The 25,813-nt window shown below is 37.8% G+C and overlaps 1 protein-coding gene across 1 annotated transcript in view; it reads left to right on the top strand.

Moving 5' to 3' along the window:
• Positions 1-12,838, top strand: part of THSD7A (thrombospondin type 1 domain containing 7A) — a 455,073-nt gene extending 442,235 nt beyond the window's left edge. The window contains exons 24-28 of the mRNA XM_030857690.2: positions 453-548; positions 3,601-3,683; positions 4,032-4,242; positions 6,692-6,779; positions 7,480-12,838. Coding sequence (XP_030713550.2) covers positions 453-548; positions 3,601-3,683; positions 4,032-4,242; positions 6,692-6,779; positions 7,480-7,564 — 563 coding nt within the window. The 3' untranslated portion in view covers positions 7,565-12,838. The remainder of the gene's footprint in view (positions 1-452; positions 549-3,600; positions 3,684-4,031; positions 4,243-6,691; positions 6,780-7,479) is intronic.
• Positions 12,839-25,813: the final 12,975 nt, after the last annotated feature.

The raw sequence follows: 25,813 nt of genomic DNA, 5'->3' as shown, positions 1-25,813 counted from the left end.
AGAGGGAGATCAGATCAGGAAGCAATATAATAGAACTTCAAGTTTATTTGTTACGTTTTTTACTCATCAACAACCAAAAATAAAGCAAATATGACTAAATGGTAATATTAGTTAAAATTGAATGATGGGTAATTGAATATTTTTTAAATTATTCTCTGTCCTTGTCTGTATGTTGGATATTTTATAATACTTCAAATAAACATAAAATTAAATTGAAAATCCAGGTTCACATTAGATAGTATGACAGCAGACATAGAAAATTAGTTGGAATTTAGGTATGTATCTGGAATTTTGTAACATTTATATGGCAACTTCTGGATAACTTGACATTTGAATCATTCAGGATGGACTTCTCATCCCTTTCCAATTGTTTATAAATATTTTATTAATACCCTATCTCCATGATTGTTCCACTGGCCTATAGAATGCCTCTGTTAATTGTGTTCCTGCAGATGGACAGTGTTACGAGTATAAATGGATGGCTAGTGCTTGGAAGGGCTCTTCCCGAACAGTCTGGTGTCAGAGATCAGATGGTATAAATGTAACAGGTAAACCTCCCATTTCTTTGTTTTTTGAAAGTCTTACTGTAACACACATGTAATTGGTTAAAGAAAATAATTAAGAAAACAAAGATATTCTTCGAGTATTCCACACGTGGTTGGGTTCACGACACCTGAGCTGTGCACCTAATGACCAATGACAAATTATTTTACTGTTTAATGTTTCAATTAAATTCTCCCTCACCCAGCCATTTTAGACATTGCTGCTATAATTTACTTAAAATACTGTCTAATTCTAATAAATGATTATAAGTAAATAATTCTCAGATTGTTTTTCCTAGAAATCTTATATATTAATAACTTACTTCTTACATGCTAAGAAAGTCAATATTTTGTTGACTCTGTTTCTGTGCCTTAAAGGCAATATACATGCAGTCCAAAAATATTGCCAAGAGAATATGATGACACAAATCCAAATATTTTGCTTAAATTCAGGAATCTATGATTTATAGTTTTTTATTCATTAATATAGAAGACCTATTGGTAAAACTCAAGCCCAGAGCATATGAGCAGCCAATCTACCTACTCTGTCCCAAGTCAAAAATCATTGTACATTGAAAGAAGAAATCCATATGAAAACTTTTTTTGAATCTCCTTTGACCCAAATATACCCCCAAGATCTACTGTAATCTACAGTTACTGAAGTTTCCTTATCTGAGTCCAGTAAATGCAAGGGATCCCAAAGACCCTTTGAAGAGGGAAGAAAACTGGCTCCAGACATGGAGTGAACCACCCTGCAAATTTTCTACAAAGAAACCAGGGTCAGAACAGAACCTCAGCCTCAGGCCCATGTACCCAAAGATCTAATGTCTCTTCTTAAACAATGTATTTGTAGAGATCTAATCTATAGGCATCTCCATAGCATAGCAGCAGCCTGAGTATTGACAGTTAACAGGGGGACCTGCTGACTTGCTGCCATTGTTTTGACCCTCTGGCAGGGAGAAAAAGTAATGTGCATTTTGTTGCCTTTGAGTAATGTCCATTTATAAATTTAACTGTAATATCTACAGTAAGATGATAGGAGCAGGGGTCGATATGCTTTTTGGAAAGCATAAGTTTTTATATTGAATTTTAAATTACCTGGATTTATTGAAACCTAATTACTAATTTCTTCCTTATGAAAGCTAGAGCAGGATGTCAGATTGTATTCTTGTGAAGATAAGATTTTAGACATGAGAAATCTGTGTTAAGAAACACTTGATAATAGCAACTCCCAGTGGATACATCTATAACAAAGAAAAGACACCTACCAAGAAACGCTTTGCTCTCTCACACTGTTATTTTCTGGAAGAAAAATCTGTTCCAAGCACACCACTCTCCGAGGCAACAGGGGGAGACAGAGTTCTGGGAAGAGAAGCATAGGCTTTCTGAACCCAAAGGCATTATAGAGGTGGTCCACTCAACTCAGCTGTTGAAAATGAATGTCTACATTCTTCTTTAAACTCTTCAGAGGGTATTTTACAGCTTCCCCAGAGGATCCTATCAGTTTTCAGTGTTTATTTTTCCCAAATATGGATGCAAATAATAGTTGTCTGCCTTTTCTTCTACATGTTAAAAGCTCTTTTCACACTGGAATTGGGGCTATTCCCCAATGCAAAGGTAAGTCAAATTTTAAAAGACTTACCTGTAGAAATCATATTTTCAACTTCTTTTCTATATAAGTATCCCATGTATTTATTCCCTTCTAATGCTGTTTTATATCCCCCCAAAAAATGTGTAAATGATTGATTTGTGATAAACTCTGTATGCATTCTTCTTCCATCTTTTAGGAGAGATGAGATTCTTTATGAGAAATAGACAAGCATGTAAAGTATATTATCTGGCTTGATTGATTGCTTTAATTTTATGAATAGTTGTCCTTATAAGAAACTCAAGATGCTGCTTTACTTTGTCTTCATATGTTTAATGATGATAACTTCAATACGGCCATGTAACTGCAACTGCCTTGCAATGACTAACTGCTTTTCCATAACAATTTTTCTGTGAATATTTTGTTTATAATATAGAGAGATAAGGCAAGGAATTAATAGGTACCTTTGATTAGATTCCAAGAGGATCATCAATTCCACAAATAAAGGAAAAATCTTGCTTTGCTAAAATTCTAAGTTGAACAAGTATGGTTTCAAACTATCAGTTCTTTCCATGCCACCAATACTGTTTCTGTATGACATCTGTTCTTGTCTTGAAACTTCATTATAACAACTTCAGCACACCTGGTACTGTACTTGAAGGAAGAAAGAAGAGGACTAAACAGAGAGCTGCAATGACAAGTTAAAACAATAGTGCAGACATACACTTATAGCTGCCTTTGTTTTCTTATACCCTAAAAATATCCTGAATTAGTGATTTTCTCAAAAAGAAATATGTATTATAAAAAATACATGTACAGGGCTTCCCTGATGGAGCAGTGGTTGAGAGCCCGCCTGCCGGTGCGGGGGACGTGGGTTCGTGCCCTGGTCCGGGAGGATCCCACATGCCGCAGAACGGCTGGGCCCGTAAGCCATGGCCGCTGAGCCTGCGCGTCCGGAGCCTGTGCTCCGCAGCGAGAGAGGCCACAACAGTGAGAGGCCCGCGTACCGCAAAAAAAAAAAAAAAAAGAAAGAAAAATACATATACAAGATAGTCACATGAATTAAAGGGACATCTTAACATGAAAACTATTTATTTGAATAACCAAGAAAGAATTTTAAAAGAATATTAAATCTGCTTTTTAGTGTTGGACTTGGTCTCAGAAACTATGATAAATAGCTTGCAGGCAATTAGTGTTTTCAGAGTAGCAACTATAAAATCATCCATTCAACAGGTGCTTATCGAGCACCTGCTGAGTGGCAGGTACTATGCTGTCTCCTCTGAATAAGAAGAGCCTCGAGATCCTAAATACAGTGGTCAAGGTCAACCAAATATTTCAGTCAGCTGCCCTCAGAAAAGTCTGTGGGATTCCCAAGGTGGTTCAGGATTCAAAGACAAGTCTACAACAATGATGTATTTTTAATCATTGCAAGAGATGCTACTTGTCAAAATATGATTTTCTGTTCTGCAGGGGGCTGCTTGGTGGTGCGCCAGCCTGATGCTGACAGGTCTTGTAATCCACCGTGTAGTCAACCCCACTCGTACTGTAGCGAGGTATGTGTGAATTCATTAGAGTAGGCAAGCCAGCTTCATCATTTGTCACCCCACTGCCTCTGGTACAATCCATTCCCCAACCCCAGAAAAGCATGTCTTGAGGCATAAAAATTCTATTTTGGGACCTCTCCTTTTATCACTATAAACAATTCTGAATGCACTTGCCTCTACTGTTACAATAAGTCTGTAAAGGGACAAAAAGTGTGTTCTTTTTTACATAGTTATGACAGAAATTACATGAAGTAAATTCCCAGAACAATATTTCTTTAAAGCCTGCTCTTCAAGTCAGGTCTGTTATGCTTATAAAGATCACCTTGCATGTGCAGTATAAGTCTTGTTCTCCTGCAGACGAGGATGTGCAGTTGTGAAGAAGGGTACACTGAAGTCATGTCTTCCAATGGTACACTTGAGCAATGCACACTTATCCCCGTGGTGGTGATACCCACTGTGGAGGACAAAAGAGGAGATGTGAAAACCAGTCGGGCAGTACATCCAACCCAACCCTCCAGTAACCCAGCAGGACGGGGAAGGACCTGGTTTCTACAGCCATTTGGGCCAGGTGAAGTGACTAGACAGTGTTGATGTAGAATTCTTTAGCTATATATTTAACCAATGCCAAAGGATTAAAAAAACGAGCAAGCATTTTCATATGAGTTAATTATTTTATGTATAGTCATTTATGTTATGATACTGCCATAAATTATAATTTTCTACTATTATGAAAAAAGCACTCATGCTGAAAATTCAGAAAAATGAGTACTTCTGAGAAAAATTTTAGGATTGATATTATTTATTTTAATTTCAGTCCTAAATTTAGAAGTGTAATTATTTTCACATTGAACAAAGAAATCTAACAATGAAAATATTAGGAGAAAAGTGTTGTCATTCAGAACTCGAACAAATAAAACTATAAAGACATTAAAGAATTTTCCATTTCGCCACAGAGTGTTAAATATTTGAACCTTAAACAGGAAGATCAGCAATGCAGGAGATACTTGGCAGCCAGACCAATTTCTACCAGCCCTTAGAGCTGGCACACTCAAATACTCAGAATCTATACTAGCACCAGATAAACGGGGGCAGGGATGGAGCCTTCCTGTCTAGATGGGACAGTCTAAACTTGGAGACTGACCAGACACCTGTCATATTCAATAGACAGCTCGTAATGTATCTAGCAATGGACTTGAAGCCCATACAGACAAAAGCTTGAAGCCTCATCAGATGCTATCCTTACTCTGTACATTTTCTCTCTGCCGTTGATTCAACCATATGCTTAGCCCTAGAACTAAGCTCGTGCTTAAAAATGTGCTGCAAGAGCTATATGGTAACTAAGATCATGACACTTTTTCTCACACCCTAGAGGGATGCCTAGTTCATGACCGAAGGAAATCTCCAGGCAAAGCCAGGCATAAACTACTCCCTGACTCCGTTAGAAACATGAGAAAGGAAGGAAGCGATTTGCATAGCCAGCACATTTTTAATGCATTTAGTCAAAACACTTTCCCTTACTGGTGAATCACTATTGAGAATTTTTTTTTTAAGTATGTTCAATATTTGGGTGATTCATATTTAACCACATCATCCCTGTGATGATGTGGTTAAATATGAAGCTGACCTGTTTCTGTAAGCATGGGAAACTCTTCCTCTCAGTGTCCAGGGCAGCGGACCAGCAAATGGCCATTTGCAGTCTTGACCCTGACCAAAAATCCAAGCAGATCTCCGCACATCAAAACTGATTTTTAAAGAGAGAATATTATTATTGTCATTTTTCATTTAATATATAGTTTTCCTAAAGTGAACATTTTAATATATTAAAAAGGTACATGTTTTAAGAACATACAGTTAGACCTTGCTCTTGGTTTATGAGAAACCCAAAAATATTCGTTGAATTTCTCTCAGGGCAAATAAACCCAATAGAGCTCTTTCGATTTTGAACCCAGACTCAAATTTTATAAATCTTTAGAATTGAGGAAAAAAAAAAGCATATTTAGAATATAAACTTAGTTTGTTTCCAACAAGTGAACCCCTAATTGATCCAGCTCTAGGCACAAAAAAAAATTCATAGTACTAATTTGCTTTTGATGCCTTCCAAATATTGCATAAACCAGAGTCTCTGTGGAGTCAGTTTGCCCAATCTATATTTTAATTCTAAAATCATATGTTTAGCTGTATGTGTGCAACAGAAAATATATGTTGGTGTGAGGATCAAGTTAGGTTAGGCAAAGTCATTAATAGTATCACTCGTTTGAAGTTTATTCAGAATATAAAACTGAGAAGTTCAAAGTGAATGAGACCAGAAAACCAAATTTTAAAAGTTCCTATCATAAAACTGGAAGAAAAGAAAAATTCCTGTCCTGATTCCATACAATAGAAAAGGTAGAAAAAATTTATTTAGAGATCCTTTTATATGTTAATCAAACTTGGCTGTTTTTACAAAGGATATTGTCAAATCAGTTTTAAAGCACACTCTAAGTATAAACTAGATAAAGGATTATTAATTCCAAAAATGTTAAATATATTTACTATCAATTCATCTGGAAAAAATATTTAAATGACAAAGTTTACATTGAGATACCTGTCAGCATTAACTCAAAGTTGTAGGACTTTCTTGAAATTGCATTATTTTTTCTTCTTTTCTCACAATTGCCATTCTAAAGATAGAATGAAAATCAGAAGAAAATGTTTATATTAGCATTACACATATATTGGGTTTAAAAGAAAATTCAGATAAGCAGCAGCAGAAATGTAGGCCTGTTACCTTGAAATCTGAACTTGAATTCAAACTTCATTGCTTTTCAATTCAATTTTCATTGATAATTTATCTTTAATGAAGGACCATCTAACTAACTATAGCAGCTTTGCATTAATCATTAATTATGCCTAAGCAATAATTCATTTTGAGTTTTGAAAGGACTTGGTCATACGTGACTGGTCATTGGTTGTGGTTAAAGACTGTCATATATATACCAGACTAATGTAAATTAATGACTAATATCCATTCTTCTTAGATGGGAGACTAAAGACCTGGGTTTATGGTGTAGCAGCTGGGGCATTTGTGTTACTCATCTTCATTGTCTCCATGATATATCTAGCTTGGTGAGTGTTTAAATATTTCAAAATCTAAGGGGATCTCTATTTCAGAGCAAACACTTTCAACTGGCCATAACCAAGAACAGCAATCTAATGTCTCAAATAAGTATTCCACATTAGTGTTCATCTGAATTTCTGAATAAGCATGGCTTTAGTCTTAGATAATCTAAAAACTACCAAATGTGATCCATTTAATTTCTGAAGATGAGCCAGAGCTGCCCCAGGTCATCTTCTCAAGTGTGTTCTCCTTCGTTCTATAAGCAAACATTACTTTGTATACTTATGATGAACTGTAGATTTTTATATTGAATTACTACTGAGGAAGATATTATGGTAATACCCAATTCAACTATCTCTTAAAACATTTATTAATTATAAATTGTGTTATTTATAAAAGTTTATGGACAAATATAAATGATTATACTATAACATTATTTTCATTGTTAGTACTAGAGGAATACCATTTAAACAATTCATCTTTTACAGGATAATAAAATATTTGAAGGGTTCTGTTTCAAGTTTATTCAGAGCATAAAACAGAGAAATTAAAAAACCAGAAAATCAAATTTTAAGGTTGAATTTAGGCAGTGTAGGCAATTAAGCAATTTAGGTTTACCAATGTTTCCAGTTTTTTCATTTAAAACAATAAAAATTGCAATTGAATATTTTCTTTCTCCCAATTTTAATGATTTTTTTTTCTTTACAGCAAAAAGCCAAAGAAACCCCAAAGAAGGCAAAACAACCGACTGAAACCTTTAACCTTAGCCTACGATGGAGATGCAGACATGTAAACCATAACTTATCCTGCAACAACCAGTCTCAGCTTTCTACCTTTGCTGTAGATATCCAGAGGCCACAAAGCTATTCAAACTGTATGGATTAAAATACATTGTAACTTCTTAAAAGATCATCATTAAGAGTGAAAATCACAGTGCCACTGGAGATATCAAGACAGTACCACTTACACAGAAACCATCAGCCTTGAGAATTCTAGGAGATTTAGTTGAATACATGCTGCATTCTGAGAGTTTCATGTGATCTTTCTGAAATCTACCAACTGATAATTCACTTTCATCTCTAAAATACGGTGGTGGGATTGGCCAGTTAGGATGCCTGATGCAAGCCTCTGTCTGCAGTTAACCATAGTAACATTTTCGCATGAAGAGTTTATACCAAGATCTCTACACTACTATAGTCAAACATAACAACATGTATACTCAATTGATACACATTATGTCAGATTATGTACTTGTTAATAAGCAATTTTAACGGTGAATAAAGATAAACTCTAAACTGAGCAGAAAACCCACTGAATAAATTCAGCATCCTGGTGATTGATGATAGTTTCATTGACCTGCATTTCAGAGGCAAAGACCCTTTTATAAGACTTAATTCTTGTCTCTCTCCAAACTACAAATGCTGGACAGGTACTAGTACCTTAGAAGAGTCCTCAAGTTCAGTATTTTATAGTGGTTATTGTCTGGAAAACTAATTTGCTTGTGTTAATACAGTATGTTTCTACTTTCTCTAATTTTCAAACTGGTTGCCTGCATCTTTTTTGCTATATGGAAGGCACATTTTTGCACTATATTAGTGCAGCATGATAGGCACTTAACCAGTATTGCCATAGAAACTGCCTCTTTTCATATGGGATGAAGACATCTGTGCTCAGAGTGTCAAGGAGACATTTACAAGTTCTTGTGTCCTAAAGAGAGTAAAGTTCAGTTGGGATGGCGACAGAATGGAATTAGCTATTACATCTGCTGCACACTTCCTCATCACTGCAGCCATTGTGACATCAACAACATGGCGGTAATTTAAGTGTTTTAATCCCGAACTCACTAACCCTCCAAAAGATGGGTCCCTCTAGTTGGTTTTTAATTGTACTTTGAAGGCTGTTTATGACTAGATTTTTATACTTGTTATCTTTGTTAAAAAAAGAAAAGAAAAGAAAAAAAGGAGCTGGTTGTCTTTTTAATTTTGAGCAGATGGAAAAAAATGTGTTTGTGATTTTTGTAACTAAAAGAAATCAAAATTGTGTGTTGATTTTTTCTTTCTCCCTGATTTGTTTTCCTAGTTTCAGATGGAATGTATTTCAAAATCCATTGTTTTGTCTTCCTCACCAGTAAAATTTGAAGCGAGTCTTTTTAATGTATGATATCAAAAACTAGAATTTTTAAAAGAGAAGAATAAATATTTTGTCCAGGGCTTCATTAAATATCTAGACCAAGGGTGGCACACTTTTTCTGTAAAAGGTCATATGGTAAAGATTTTCAGCCAGGTCTATGTTGCAACTTCTCCATTCTGCCATTGTGAGAACGCAGCCATAGACAATACACAGTACAGTACATAAAAGAATGAGCATGGATGTTTTCCAATAAAACTTCCTTTAAAAGAAGTGAGCAGACCACATTTGTTGTGGTTTGGCTGGTCCCTGGTCTAGAAGCTTTTTCAGTGCTAACTCACTCTCCATTGTGTCATCCTGAGCTTTCATTCATTTACCCTCAGATTGCGATCAGTGTTTAATTTCAGAAATGAAAAACGGTCATTCAGCTTATCACTGTATTGGAAGTAGCTATATTTTTCACAGATGTAGCCCTGGGAATGGCACAGTAAAATGATATCTAACTCGGCTGGTTTCTTTCGTATGAAAGGAAAATTCAAAAGGTGCCATTAAAAAGCGATACCATTTTTCAGGCAACATTTATTGTGACAACCTTTGGGAGACGGAAGGACGTTACGTTTTCAGGTCTTTAAAAAATAGCATCACAAGCTATTCTGTCTTAAACATAGCTGTGTTGCTCTACAAGTGGTTTGGACTAGAAGGTATCTTACCTTCATACTAGAGTTTGAACTCCCCCTACTGTTTGCTAGAGTATTTGCAAAGATTACAAAAGACAGATTGGAATGTCGTTGTCCCTCAAATAAACAGATTTCTACATATTTCGATAAGCATTAAATGTGGTAAGCACTAATTCCTTATTCAACATTCACTGTATTAAGCAACATGTAAATCATTTCTAAGCAAACATGATGTCAGGAAAATGAGAGTTTTACCTTAAACCAAGGATTTGAACAAGGAAAAGCATAAAAACAATTCCATTTCATCTGTCTTATTAAAGAGGAAGACAAAAATAATATTGTCACCCTAAAACTGTGATTGTCAATATACGTACTCAGGGGTCTTCCAGATAATCCTCAAGTTGATCTCTTTGAATAAAATGAACTCCATTTGTCCAAAATGGTTGAGAAATAGTCCGTTGCAGTTACTTGAAGAGTTTCACTGACAGGCTTATGAAATGCATGCCATACCCAATACCCTTGAAATTGTGGACTAGAATAAAATATTGTTGCTACTAATGCTATACTTACGATCATTTAAAAGTCATTAATTCAGAAAGTAGATCAGTATCATCCTACCTATATTGTTAAAATTAAATGAATAGATCAACATTATAAAACGTCATGAAAATACAAGATGATTTTATTCATAAATTGATTACCTTTTACAGATATGAAGGACGCTAGGTTCAATGTGATCTAACACTAGGGAGCATACTGGAAGTTCCTCATTAGGATAAATAAATACTGGATGACCTCTTGTTAGAAAGGTACAAAGAGGAGAATGTAGATAGCTGACTATTTTGGACAAATGAAGGTTACTATATTCATGTTTATAACATGAAAATGGCCTTATTTTTGTTCCTGGCATGAGTCAATAATGAGTTAAGTACTTTACTGGAATTTCATCAAAACCTTATTCCTCCTGTTTATTTGAAGAATTCAGGAGGGCAATATAGTAGTAACTTGTCTATTGACACTTTTGACTTACCAAAATGGTCTGTGAGCCCACAAAGATTAAGAATTACTGTTCTGTAAGTATGAAGGTTTGCTTGGTTTTAAAAAAAGAAATGAAAAATATTGACACAGTATTATGCTATTTTGTTGGACTGTTTCCATTTAAATGACACAGAAGTGGCATAACTGATCTCTCTTGAAAGAGGGTGGTTTGCTCATTCATCAATATCTAATCTAGGAAATTGACCACAATCCTTATTTCAAAGCCTTTTTGAGGACTCTGGTGTAGCTTAAAGCTAATTTAAAAAGGAGTGCATAAAAGCATGTTTTTAATTATAACAAAGCACAAGTACCTATAACAAGAAAAATATTTATTGAATTATCACATGTAAGACACTCTGCTAGGCACTGTAAAATATTAGTAATGACTTTTGTTTACATCTATATCTAAGACATTCAAAACAAGGAAAAATGCTTAATGAGTGAAAATCACACACACATCACCCTTCACTCCAGATTTAGTGTTCAACACGGTTAGTATTTTTCCTTATGTAATGTCCATGTCTCGGGCCATGCTGGCAGGCTTTGGCTATATGGCTCCTCTCCCCTCAGGCAGGTGGCAGTGGTCATAGTGGCAAGTAACACCTGTCAATTTTTATTTTAACCTCCTCTAACTCCCTGTATATCCTTCTCCTTTATGATGATGTTCAGTGCCTGGTCTCTGTCTACTCTGCTCTCTTATCTACAACTAATCTTGTCTGCTTCCCTCAGAACCACCTTCTGCTAAACATGCCTACATTTTTAATAAGAAAAAAAAGCGGTGAATACCTATATGTCTTTCCTATTGGAGTCAAAGTGTCATTTAGAGTGTGAACAGGTTGATGTAAACAGAATGTACTGGTCAAAGACATGAGTAAAAAAGAAAAGCTGTGGAGGACATGCCAAAAAAAAAAAAACAGACGTCTTCTGTAAAAATGTCAATTCCTACCTTAGATTTAGTCCTACCCAGTACTATCCCCCTCCACCAATCTTCCCCTCATGCCTTTGTTCACGTGCTAGTCTACAAGACAGCGAGGGACGCCTGCACCTTTCAAAACTTACAGAAAGAAGAGCCTATTCTTAGGCTGAATCCAGGTTTGAACAGATTTGCAAGAATCAGGCTTCCCAAATGATCCAGGGTCTCACTAATTGTAAAAATATTACCAAATTCAAATATGTTTCTTGTTCTATTTCCACTCTAAGCTTGAGGGTATTGAAAGGAGAGCAGTCCATGAACAAATCTGTGAGGAATCACGTCAGGCAGTGATCTTTCCTGGGTCTAATTAAGATGTGAGAACGGAAACTTCTGCCTGTCCCTTCTGGTCCTGCCCTCAGGTGGCTGAGAGTGCAGAGCAGGATTTCAGGTGTCTGAAACTGGAGTGTGGGCCCAGCAGACATGACTCTTTATAAAAAGGATGTTTTCCAGTGTGATATAATTCTGTATCTAGCAGGGAAACTGAGAAATGGTTATGTCTACATTATGAAATGAGTAAAACAAATGCTAAATGGATAGAGTTAATTTTGTAGTTTTATGTTTTCGTGCTTCTACCAAGGCAGATCTTAAAATGGCAGTTATATGAAGACATTTAGCTTGTGAGAGTCATGTTTCCAGTGATCAAAAACCTCTAGTCTATTTCAGCTATCACTGGGTGTCAGTCTTGTGTTCTGTAGATTTTTTTTTTTAAACAATAGTTTCTAGATTACCTACTTTGAACCCTCAGTGAGCTTTTCCCAACTATTTTTCAGGACTCTATTTATGTTTATTTTTTCAAAGGAAACATTAAGATTTCCTTCCTGATACTTTTTCCTGCCTATTTCTAGTACAAATATTTGAAGCGATCAGTATCTGTCATTGTAAAATATAACTTTATTAAATTTGCAATGTCTTTCTATAAATTATAATCCCCTAAATATGTTTTTTGGTTAATTTAATTACCTGAGTATTTATTAATATTTTAAGTAAGGAGGCAGCTGTCTAAGAAGTTTTTGTTAATATTACTTTGTAAATTGTGTAATGTAATTTATTTTAAATTATGTACATTTCTTTTTTAACGCACAAAATGTCTATGTACAATTAACTACAGATTTGCAAATAATGTCACTAAGCTTTATTCAGTTAATATAGATGGCATGTGAAGATGTAATATGCTTTTTTACATTTTCATATGGGTTATTTGTAAATAACTATGTTGGTGATAAACATAAACACGGAAATCATTTTCATTCTACTCATGTGTATCTGTGTTTTAATTTGCACCATTTGCTGCTCAAATGTGGGTAAATTTTTTTTTCAGTGGAAAACCAAATCTTTTTACTACTGTACTGCACTTTCCTGGGTCTTTTTTTTTTTTTTTTTTAGCAATTCCAATTGAGAAAGTTTGAGAGATGCAAACCTTTACTTTAAAAGTCTGCAGCGGCCACAGATTAATCATCCTGGACAAAGGAACTCTTGGTTTCCAGTAAATTAAAAAAGACTAAATAGCAGAGGATCATAAGATACTCTAGAATACGGTGCAGCTCTTCTTTCCCCCTCAGTCAGAAGGCGAGCCTCTCCCTGTCCATTTTCCCTATGTCTACCAGTAAAAGACCAATCCTAAAAAACAAGGCAGAAGCTCACACATTAACAAATTAAGATCCCCTTCATTCCCAAAATTAAGATTCACACATTAACAAATTCAGGAAGAGATGCACAAATTAAATTACTTCTAGGGTAGCTTGCAACTAAAACATTTTCTGAAATCGCTGTTTGCTAAAATATAACTAATGAGCAAGGAACCTGTTAAACACAGTGTATGAACCGCTCAAAATATACAGCTAGCCTCAAACGCTTGTTGAAAAACCTGTGATCTGCAGTCTCCTTATTTTCTGTATTGTTCATTACAGCTCAATCTAGATGAAAATTTTTTAAATAACCCACATATTTCTTTATATGTATGTGGACATTCATAGTCAATTACTAACTTCATTTTTTATTTTGCATCTCTAATTTATGTCCTGCAAACACAAATACGAACACAACTGGTCTACATTTTGCTGGTCTGAGTCCCTAGTGATTCCCTTCATTAAACTCTGAACATACTCCAAAGAAAAGCCAACACACACTACAATTTACAGGTCTTGTCGGTGTCAATTACTCTGAAAACAGTATGTACATACAAAAATGCTTACATGCAGTCAGACTTTCTGATGTTGCAGTCTTTTTTCTTTTTTTTCTTCAGATCACTCCCCCTCCCCCTTTCCACATTCCTCCATAGCATCTCCCTGCCAAGGTAACTCAAGTCAACAATCTGATATGTATCCGGCCATATTTTTCTCCTTGATCATATAATCTGAATATGATGGGGACAGGGGTAGAAAAGGAGAACAGAGAGAGACAAACGGGCTAAATTTGGTAGATACAATAAGAAAACAGCTTCATTTCTTTTCCTATTACTGTTTCAAACACACTAAAATGTCCTTTGTCCTCCCCTTGGCAACCCTATTGCAAATCCCATAGCTCTTTGGTCACAATTTGAGTTATGAAAAACACTCAGTCCAGGCTAAAACAAAACATCAATCCTTCTCATTGTTTTCATTTCCTTGCTGACTAGCAAATTTGAGCAACTTTTATCTTTTCCTGCATGTGTTGTCTATTGGATTTGGTCCTCTATTACATATCATTTTCAAATGGTAATTTTGGTGATAACAAAGTGGTTAATTTTAGGCCATCAATTAAATTTAAATTTTTTGGTAAAGAAAAATTTCTGAATTTTATTTATCCACAATCTAGTTTGTCATCCCAGGCAGAGATGCTCTTACAAGGGCCCCTGCCACTTCACTGCCCCCAGTTCTCTCCTATTTCTGAGCATGCTCACCTCCCCTCTCATGCTAACCCTTGAGGCCAATGTCACACGGAGGTGATGAAGTTGGAACCCAATCTTCTATTAAAACCACACACTTTCCTTAGAGCACTGCTCTTACTGTTATCTCTACCTGGAACACTCTTCCCATTGATATAGGCCTGGCAGCTCCCTTACTTCATGCAGGTCTCTGCTCAAATGCCACCTCATCTGAGAAGTTGCCAGGCCTCAGGCATTGACTCCCTCTGTCACTTTTCTATCCTCCTGCTCTTCTTTAGTTTCCTTTATGGCACCTTATATTATGTATCTTTTTGGATGGTGGTTGTGTTTTTACTGCCTCTCACACACACGAGAGGCCAGGTCTTTATCTGTTTTGTTCCTTGCCTGGAATGAAGCCCAACACATAGTAAGAACAATAAATTCTTGTTGGATGAATACATGAACAAAAGAATTAGTGAACTGTGAGGTTTATGGACAAAGAGTAGTTAAGGTTAATTAGGAGATCAATTATAAAGAGACCACTAGGGTTAAGTGACCAACTAATTCATCCACAGCTTAAAGTTGTCAGTACTCCATCATGAATCATTTTATATTCATTTCACTTGCCACAAGTATGTTCACCTAAATTCCTCAGAAAGCACAATGTTGTGACATGGGAAGAATAGTAACAGAGCACTCGAAGAAATAAACTCAGTAATGACTGAGCCTGGCATCATGGAAGAATGACAGCTGAGGACATGCCAGGAAGATGTGGGCCATGGGATTTGAAAAACTGTCTTGAGAATGGAGTCTATAAAAGAGAATTCTGTCATAGCTTTCTCTTAATTTTAATTTCATTGCATGGGAAACTCCAGTGGGAGACATGAGGGAGCAGGGAATACCCGGAAATAAAGGAGGGAGGCTGATTAAGAAAAAGGCAATTGCAACAAAAAGAATAAAATATCGAGGAATAAACCTACCTAAGGAGACAAAAGACCTGTATGCAGAAAATTATAAGACACTGATGAAAGAAATTAAAGATGATACAAATAGATGGAGAGATATACCACGTTCTTGGATTGGAAGAATCAACATTGTGAAAATGACTATACTGCCCAAAGCAATCTACAGATTCAATACAATCCCTATCAAACTACCAATGGCATTTTTCACAGAACTAGAACAAAAATTTTCACAATTTGTATGGAAACACAAAAGACCCCGAAGAGCCAAAGCAATCTTGAGAAAGAAAAACGGAGCTGGTGTGACAAAGCGAGAGAGAGGCATGGACAAATATACACTAACAAACGTAAGGTAGATAGCTAGTGGGAAGCAGCCGCATAGCACAGGGATATCAGCTCGGTGCTTTGTGACCGCCTGGAGGGGTGGGATAGGGAGGGTGGGAGGGAGGGAGACGCAAGAGGGAAGAGATATGGGAACATATGTATATGTATAACTGATTCACTTTGTTATAAAGCAGAAACTAACACACCATTGTAAAGCAGTTATACCCCAATAAAGATGTTAAAAAAAATGGAGCTGGAGGAATCAGGCTCCCTGACTTCAGACTATACTACAAAGCTACAGTAATCAAGACAGTATGGTACTGACACAAAAACAGAAATATAGATCAATGGAACAGGACAGAAAGCCCAGAGATAAACCCACACACATATGATCACATTTTCTTTGATAAAGGAGGCAGGAATGTACAGTGGAGAAAAGACAGTCTCTTCAATAAGCGGTGCTGGGAAAACTGGACAGCTACATGTAAAAGAATGAAATTAGAACACTCCCTAACACCATACACAAAAATAAACTCAAAATGGATTAAAGGGGCTTCCCTGGTGGCACAGTGGTTGAGAGTCCGCCTGCCGATGCAGGGGACATGGGTTCGTGCCCCGGTCCGGGAGGATCCCACATGCCACGGAGCGGCTGGGCCCGTGAGCCATGGCCACTGGGCCTGCGCGTCCAGAGCCTGTGCTCCGCAATGGGAGAGCCACAGCAGTGAGAGGACCACGTACCGCAAAAAGAAAAAAAAAAAAAAGATTAAAGACCTAAATGTAAGGCCAGACACTATCAAACTCTTAGAGGAAAACATAGGCAGAACACTCTATGACATGAATCACAGCAAGATCCTTTTTGACCCTCCTCCTAGAAAAATGGAAATAAAAACAAAAATAAAGAAATGGGACCTAATGAAACTTCAAAGCTTTTGCACAGCAAAGGAAACCATCAACAAGACAAAAAGACAACCCTCAGAATGGGAGAAAATACTTGCAAATGAAGCAACTGACAGAGGTTTAATCTCCAAAATTTACAAGCAGCTCATGCAGCTCAATATCAAAAAAACAAACAACCCAATCCAAAAATGGGCAGACGACCTAAATAGACATTTCTCCAAAGAAGATATGCAGATTGCTAACAAACACATGAAACAATGCTCAACATCATTAATCATTAGAGAAATGCAAATCAAAACTACAATGAGATATCATCTCACACGGGTCAGAATGGCCATCATCAAAAAATCTACAAACAATAAATGCTGGAGAGGGTGTGGAAAAAAGGGAATCCTCTTGCACTGTTGGTGGGAATGTAAATTGATACAGCCACTATGGAGAACAGTATGGAGGTTCCTTAAAAAACTAAAAATAGAACTACCATGTACCAAAATGTTCACTGCAGCACTATTTACAATAGCCAGGAAATGGAAGCAACCTAAGTGTCCATCGACAGATAAATGGATAAAGAAGATGTGGCACATATATACAATGGAATATTACTCAGCCACAAAAAGAAACGCAATTGAGTTATTTGTAGTGAGGTGGATGGACCTAGAGTCTGTCATACAGAGTGAAGTAAGTCAGAAAGAGAAAAACAAATACCGTATGCTAACACATATATGTGGAATCTAAACCAAAAAAAATGGTCATGAAGAACCTAGGGGCAAGACGGGAATAAAGATGCAGACCTACTAGAGAACGGACTTGAGGACACGGCGAGGGGGAAGGGTAAGCTGGGACAAAGTGAGAGAGTGGCATGGACATATATACACTACCAAACGTAAAATAGATAGCTAGTGGGAAGCAGCCGCATAGCACAGGGGGATCAGCTCAGTGCTTTGTGACCACCTAGAAGGGTGGGACAGGGAGGGCGGGAGGGAGGAGATGCAAGAGGGAAGAGATATGGGGATATATGTATATGTATAGCTGATTCACTTTGTTATAAAGCAGAAACTAACACACCACTGTAAAGCAATTATACTCCAACAAAGATGTTAAAAAAAAAAAAAAGAAAAGGGCAATTGCAAATTTCTTTAAAAAACCCTTGTTCCAAGATATAAAAGCAGCCTGACTATCCTGTTAAGTCTTAAACCATATTAATTTACTTTATGGTATCAATAATAGTCAAGTGCTATAATATTTGCTTGCTTTAAAGCAAAAATAAAACAGAAAGCACAGAATAAAATTACAATTCAAAGTGTTTCCCCAATTCCCTATTATTCATTTTGGAACAATAAAGGGGGACATTCAGCAATCATGTTAAATACATTAATGGACCATTTAAAAACCATTCCTTCTAGAATACCATGCCTGATTTCCTGGAAGAGTGAAAAGAATTTCAAAATCAGAGTCAGTCGGTGAGTCTAGAAAGTAGTAATGGAGGAGAGAGTGAACATCTTAAGGGGAGTCAGAGGCCTGTGTCCTCGTCTTTCTTAGTGATGAAAACCCTGTCAAACCACATCCCCAGTGACCCTCCAGCTGCTAGTCTGACAGCTGATGTATAACTGCACCCTTTCACAATTTATCTTTATAAAAGTTTCCCTCATTTATAGTATTCATCTAGGGTGTGTGTGTGTGTGTGTGTGTGTGTGTGTGTTTATCACTTTTTACTATCTTTTCCCAAGGGCTACAAGTCTTCTGATGATACTACCTTGCTATTTATGGGAAAAATAATTTATAAAAATAAATCAAGAAGCAAGTATCCTAACTGTAGAAGGAGTCATAATGGACAGGATTTTGATCTGATATTTAAAAGATCTTTAAAAATTACAAGAAAATTAATTTTTGTATGCTCATGCTCATTTTAATGTCTATAAGTAAGAATCCACAGCTAAATCAAATTAAAATGTCTCCAATAATGAAGCAGAAAATGATGGACTGAAGCCATGTCTAGTAGTAATCATGGTATAATGCATGTTCCAAGATTATGGCAACATTTGTTCAGCAATAAAAACTAAAGATGGGACTTCCCTGGTGGTGCAGTGGTTAGGAATCTGCCTGCTAATGCAGGGGACACGCGTTTGAGCCCTGGTCTGGGAAGATCCCACGTGCCGCGGAGCAACTGAAACCCTGTGCCACAACTACTGAGCCTGCGCTCTAGAGCCCGCAAGCCACAACTGCTAAAGCCTGCGCGCCTAGAGCCTGTGCTCAGCAACAGGAGAAGCCACCGCAATGAGAAGCCCACAAGGAAGAGCAGCCCTACTCACTGCAACTAGAGAAAGCCCGCAAGCAGCAACGAAGACCCAACGCAGCCAAAAATAAATAAATTAAAAAAAAAAAAAACAACTAAAGAGGACTTTGATACAATTCTCTTCAGAATAGGCATCCTATTGGCTTTCAAAAATTAACAATTCCTAGCCAAAAATATTTAAACCAAGGCAGATGTAGCAGTAAATTGGTACATATGTTACTTAGACTACAACACCATGCATAGACACAGTCCATAACTTTTAAGAGCAGTACCTTCCACTGGCAGTTATCAGATCCTGCATATTATACAAAGTTTGTTTTTTTAAAAAAAAGAAAAAACTAAGGGGGGACCAGAAACCTTGATTGAAAGTTCCATTTTACTTTCTGGTAGGATATAAGAACAGGGTCAGAAGAACAGAGAAGAACATGCAAGTGACTTTTAAACTTATGAAAAAGATTCTCATGAACATTCATAGCTGAAGAAGCGCCAGTTAAAACAATGACCCTATAGATGAAGAAAATAAAGTTTGACAGTATATGATCTTATGAAGTATGAGGCAAAGAAAAGATTTTTGTTTATACTAGTGGGAAAAATATTAATTCAAGTCAACAAAGGGCAATGGAACACTGTTTTTTAATTAAAAATAAACATATCCTTTGACCTACCAATTCCGTTTCCAGGAACTGATCCTAAAGTCTAGAGAGAGACATGATAAATAGATAGAGTAAGAGGGAAAGATAGATAATAGATAACATGTGTGGTATGGGTGTGTACACACACACACACACACACACCTCGGTACACGCTCATGCATCTGTTGACAAAGATGATAGGTATGTAGATAGGTAATTGATATAAAGCCTGTGAACAATGGTATAGTATAGACATTATCACATTTGTTAATTACAAACATATGGCTGCAACATAAATGGCTATCGATAATGGAAAGTTTAATAAATAATGGTGCATCTGTAACACAGAATACTATCCAAGATCCTATCTATAAGATCCTCTTATTTCTGTCTTTAACTTTTCAGAACTGGGGACTGGCAAAAATTAGTGAAAAATCAGAGCACACACATATTCACAAACTACTTCTTAATTAGGCTCTAAAAATGGCCTTCAAGCCATTTATTTTCAGTCTTACAAACAACTGATTGGAAACTGAGAGTCCAGATTTTGGGTACAAAATGAAACTCAGAAATATTTCCTGCTGATCATGTACTTATAAAGCCAAATTAGAAAATGATTACAGTTGATTACAGTTCAATATAAATAAAAGGGAAAATAATGCTAAATATTTGTCATTTGGAATAGATCTTTTTTTTAAGTTCCTATCTTCTGAAATAACTACCAAAAAAAAAAAACTTTTAAAAACCCCTCTGGCTCGTTGCTGCTAATGTGAGACTGAAATTTGGAAGTGCCAAAGAAACAACAAAAAAGAATTATCTTGCCTTTTAGTAATTGCCTGGAGTTAAATTTAATGAACTGAGAAGGAAGGTTTCTGCAACATTAGGGAGAGCAGCTGGAGAAAGAAGCCCGTCTGTAGTGGTCCGTGCTTACCAGCTAATGAGCAAGACGTTTCCAGCTCATCTGGACTTAGAAAAACACAAAACACCAACTTGGAAGCACAGAGAACTGCTAATTGTCTTTCTGATTAGATATCCAGCCTTGATTTTCAAAGCTAATAAAGTAGGTAGGGAAAAAAAATCTCCAAACATATGCATTAGAGGCCTCTGGGCGACAAAAATGGAACAAATGTTTCTCCAATTGGATTATCACTATATATCTTCTGAAACACTCTATTAGAACTTGGCTAAGAAGACCAAGAACAAGAAGCACATAAGAAACTTCTATTTTCCATCCAGAGGTAAAAATACTGGGAATTTAACATAAATGGTCAATCCAAAGGTGGGTGTAATGAGAACGCTAGATGCCATGTGAAAACATTCAGTTCTAAGGTTCCCCGATTGCTTCACTAATATGGTGAAGCACTATGAGTCTGAGAAGACCACTTGGTTAGTGAGGTGTCTGAAACCATCCCTCAAGCAGATTGAGAAGTGGTACTTGCTGAACACAGGCAATGGCATATGGTGTGTATCTCTCTATCCATTCATTCAGTAATAGTTGTTAAGCTACTATATGCCAGGCACCATTCTAGGCTGTGAATGGTGGGAAGTGAGAAAGAAAAAACCCAAAACTTGCCCTTACTGATCATACATTTTAATGAGGGGAAAGACAATAAAGAAATAAGGAAAACAACATTGTAAATCAACTATACTCCAATAAAAATTTTTTTTAAAAAAGGAAGGAAATATAATATGCTTGTTGGTGAAAGTTGCCGTGGAGAAAATAAAGTAGGATATGGTGATAGGGAATGCTAGAGCATTGAAGGGGAGTCCCCCACCATAAGGGTAATAATTTGTATTCCTGTACCCAATTCCACTGGGCAGGGTGGGAGAGAGAGGTGAGGTTTCACCACACCACCAACAAGCAGTTCTCCGGATACCAGCTGGGTGTCCAAGAATTCTACTCAATTTGGACACTCTCTTCCTGGAGACAGCATCAGGTTCCACAGGTTAAGGGTTCAGTCCTACAAGACTGCCCTCCCCACAACTTCAGATGCCAGTTGCAAGTCCAGGCTGTCACCAGACTGGCTATAAATCAGGGGTTCCCATGACCGCCTCCTCAGGTTCAATTTGCTAGAGCACCTCACAGAACTCAGAGAAACATTTACTTACTAGATTACCGATTTATTATAAAAGGATGGAACTCAAGAACAGTCAGATGGAAGAGATGCATAGGGCAAGGTATGGGGAAAGGACATGGAGCTGAGGCAGGAGATAGATGGGCCCCAGGCTGAGTAGCTGGAGTCTGTCCCCTGTGGGCAGACACTCTAAGATAAGATAATAGCAGGAGGAGCTGGAGCCCTGCCCAGATAAAAGATAAAGAGACCACGTGTTTCTCATTCTTGAGGTCAAGGAGCCCTTCCCAACTACACATGCTAAGAAAGGCTCCTCGGGAACCAAAAAGGGAGGAGGCACCACCCCATAATAGGTGGCGTCAACCTTCCCATAGGTCTCTGTGCTACAATCCATCTTGGCTAAGAGACTCTCGTGCACACAGGGGAGGACCCTGAGTTATACCAAATATGGACTCAGAGCCAAGCAAAGCAAGATGATTGGCCAAAGGAAACCCGGGAGAAGTGCCCCATATAAGTGAGCACAACTCTCTCTCGGAGCCTGCCCATGTGTGCCTATTCACACGTACCTTTTTCCTCGTAATAAACACTTTGTTTGTATCACTACTTTCCATCTCTTTGTTGAAATTTATTTCTACAAAGCGGACAAGCCAGAGCCTTGTCACTGGCCCTCGTGGTCTAGTGGCTAGGATTTAGCACTCTCACTGCCGCGGCCTGACGTCAATCTCTAGCTGGGGACTGAGATCCTGCTTCAAGCCGCTGCAGGCTGAGGCCACCCAAGATCAGAGCTTTCGTACCCTCACCAGGCTCATCACTCCCAGCACCTCCACACGTTCACCAACTTGGAAGCTCTCTGAACCCATTCTTTTGGGTTTTCAGGGAAGCTTCATTACGTAGGCCTGACTGATTAAACCACTGACGGTTGGTGAATGAACTCCATCTCCAGCCCCTCTCCCCTCCCTGGAGGTCTGAGGGTGGGACTGAAAGTTCCAACACTCTAATCCCATGGTCCGTCCTCCTGGCAAACAGCCCCCATCCTTGGGTGAGTTCCTGAAGTCACCTCATTAACATAACACAAGACAACTTTATTGCTCTCATCACTTGGGAAATTCCAAGGGTTTTAAAACTATGAGACAGAAAACAGGGAGCAAGACCAAATACACATGAGAAATATATATTTCTCTGAATATCTGAGTGACCAAATAGGTACATTTCTTATGAATCACTATATCACTGTCAGCCCCCCGGGTCTTTGAACATGGATCCCTTACAGCAAACGATCATAAAAAACAAGATACTGGTACAGTCCTAGAATCTCATTCAGTCATTAGTAACTGTCCAGTCCACCATCATATTGTACGAAAATACCTCCCGGGGGAGGCCACTCAGATTTTCAGGCTTCCATTTCATCTTGTCAGGTTCCAAAAGCAAGAGTGGTCTCAGCAATATGTCTTCACTCTCTCAGGCATCTAGTATAAATGAGCTAAGAAACAGTAGCATCTCTGGTTCTGAACTTCTTATGAGGTGTTAACATAATACTGAGTTTCCCTCATTACATAACCCATTTATTCACTCCTTTACCCAGAGCTGCTATTTTAACTTCTCTCTGTTTGTACTCAAACTTTCCCACCTTTGGAAGGAATGTTAGGTTTGGCCATCGTGCGGGTCTAGAAAGCAGGCAGCAATACTAGTCTAGCAAGTGCCTCCCCTCCGTCTACCTCTCTTCACACAGAGTAAGGTTACAAAGGTACAGAACTAGCGGGATATCTTTACCACCAGGCAATACAGCTGCCTTCACCGTTAATCCCAATTTTGCCAGATGGGTGAAGACACATCCTACCCCATCAGGCCCTTAGGAATTCTATCTGACATAAAGGTTAAAAATATAGTTTCTTGCTTTGGAATTATCCCTGCTTCCAGCCCTTGTAGTTGCAGCCCTGGTCCTATGACCACTGCATCATGTACGAAAAAAAACATGTTGAAGTGATGTGGGGAAGAAATTGTACCATCACCTTCTCCATCCCCTCTTTGCCAGATCCAACAAAAAAACAGAAAAATATCCAGTGGGGACACTCCTCTAGCCCCACTCATGTTCACATGGAGCATGAACACACACTCATGAAGGTGTGTAAACCAGCCCTTCACGCTTTTATCTCCCCTTGTTTTAGACAACCAATGTTTTAACTGCCCAGTCCAATGCTGTCAGACTAGTAATCTGAGGAGGATATGTCTCTGCCTACTGTTGGACATTATCAGTTATAAAGCAAGTTCCTCTGTCTGAAGAAATGATGCTCAGCGTTTAAACTGGTGCAGTATTTTCTGTTCCAGTTCTTTTACGGCATTCAGAGTATTTCCAGCAGTCTAGAGTCAGTGTCTATTCCTATCAGGACCCATTTGTAGTCCCCCCACCCCCCAGGGCTACCAACAGCAGCCTCAGCTTGTCTTGCTGAGCTCTGTTCAGGACCTTCCCACCAGAGAATCTGCCACAGGGCCATCTTCAGTCTCTGTTTTGTTGGCAGACAGAACAGCTCTTACTGACATTTTGTGCCTCAGAGGGTACCAGAGGAATATGTCTAGATTTAGCTCATCTCTGCATTGTTGCAGTGCCTCCACATCCACTCATTTCATGGACCTGATGGTATCTCACAGAAGCACACAAGGGTATCTGCTTGATTTCAGTCACCTTCCACACCTGGAAGGGAGTTCTTCTGATGGGCACTGACACGTCTTACTTTAATGCCTCCTTCAAATTCCCACAGTGATATCCACAGGACCATGCCCCATACGGGCATCCCTTTAATAGGCCTGGTTTCTACTGCCATTCTACCTGACCATATGGCCAGGCCATTGCCACTTTGGCAGCCACGCAAACAGTGGATTGGAGACTAGAAGGAAGACTACTGCCTCAGTCTAGGAAAGATAAAATGAGAGCTGAAGGAAGGAAGGAAGAGTAGATGTGAGAAGAAGATTTCTTCAAGAAATGTTAATGAAGTTGAATTGATGGAAAGTAACTTCCAGGTGCTACCTTAATTGCTATTTACTAAAACTGATAATGACAGAATAAAATTTGGATTCAGGAGCAACTGTTGAGTTTCAGATGACTCCAAGACATCCAACTAGAAATACTCAGGGAGATTTATACAATAGAGTTAAAACTGCAAAACTGTGGGTTCAAATTTGTAAGTCATTAGGTCTTAGCTGGATAAGATCACCCAGAGTGCTGTGCAAAGGGCCAACCCTAAGAAACACTAATATTTAATGGGTAAAAAAATGAAGATGCATTTACGAAGGATAGTGTTCATATGAAAACGAGAGAGAACAAGACGAAAGTGATATCAACAGCCAAGAAGAAAAAAGCTTGTCAAAATATTGCAGAGAAGGCAAAGTGAGATGAAGATTTGGATCTACTGCATTTGGCAATTTGGTTATTGCTGACCTTTGTAAGAGCAGGGTCAGAGGAGTGTTGGGTGCAGCAGTTGGTGGAAGGGCAAGTTAAAGTTGAGGTCAGAAGAAAAGTCATTTTATAGATTGTGCTATTGAGGTAATTGGCCAATAGCACAAATAGGACATTTCCCTAAATAAAGGAAATACAAGATAGAACAATAAAAAGACAGGAGATACAGAAGGTAGAAGGAGACAGTTGCTATTTGCTATTATAATGTCTGTTTCAAGTTTACTACATGAATGAAACTAAGAGTTTAGCATGCATTATTATTTCATTTGAATAAAGGCTTGATGAGGTAGGCTTCTTCATCTCTAAAATGGCAATACTGAGACTCAGGCAACAAAGCAGGCACATGGACCCAGCCAGGACCCATCCTCTTAACCACTGGACCATGAAAATGTCAAACAAATGTGAGATTCTCTTCTGGAACTACAGACAAGAACTATAATTCTTTTCACCATACTGCTAATCTTTAAGCCTTTAAAGAAAGCTCTCATGTCATTTTACAACTCCTTTTCAAGCAAAACATTGCCAATTCTATCACCATGCTTCAGATAACATTCGCTTCTCTTTAAACTTGCCTTTTATATAAAAGGATTTGAGGTTCACAGACTTCCTGCCACCCGTCATTCCACTGCAGACATTCTCCAGCATATCATTCTTCTTCAGATAAAATGCCCAAAACTGTAACAACATGCCAGATGAGGTCAAACCACCGTTGTTCTGACAGCAAGCAATAATATGAACATGCTAAGATTATAGT

Source organism: Globicephala melas, chromosome 9 (genome assembly GCF_963455315.2).
Source record: "Globicephala melas chromosome 9, mGloMel1.2, whole genome shotgun sequence".
Taxonomy (NCBI): Eukaryota; Metazoa; Chordata; class Mammalia; order Artiodactyla; family Delphinidae; genus Globicephala; species Globicephala melas.
The sequence above is the reverse complement of the archived record's forward strand: the minus strand, read 5'-3'. Positions and strand labels throughout refer to the sequence as shown.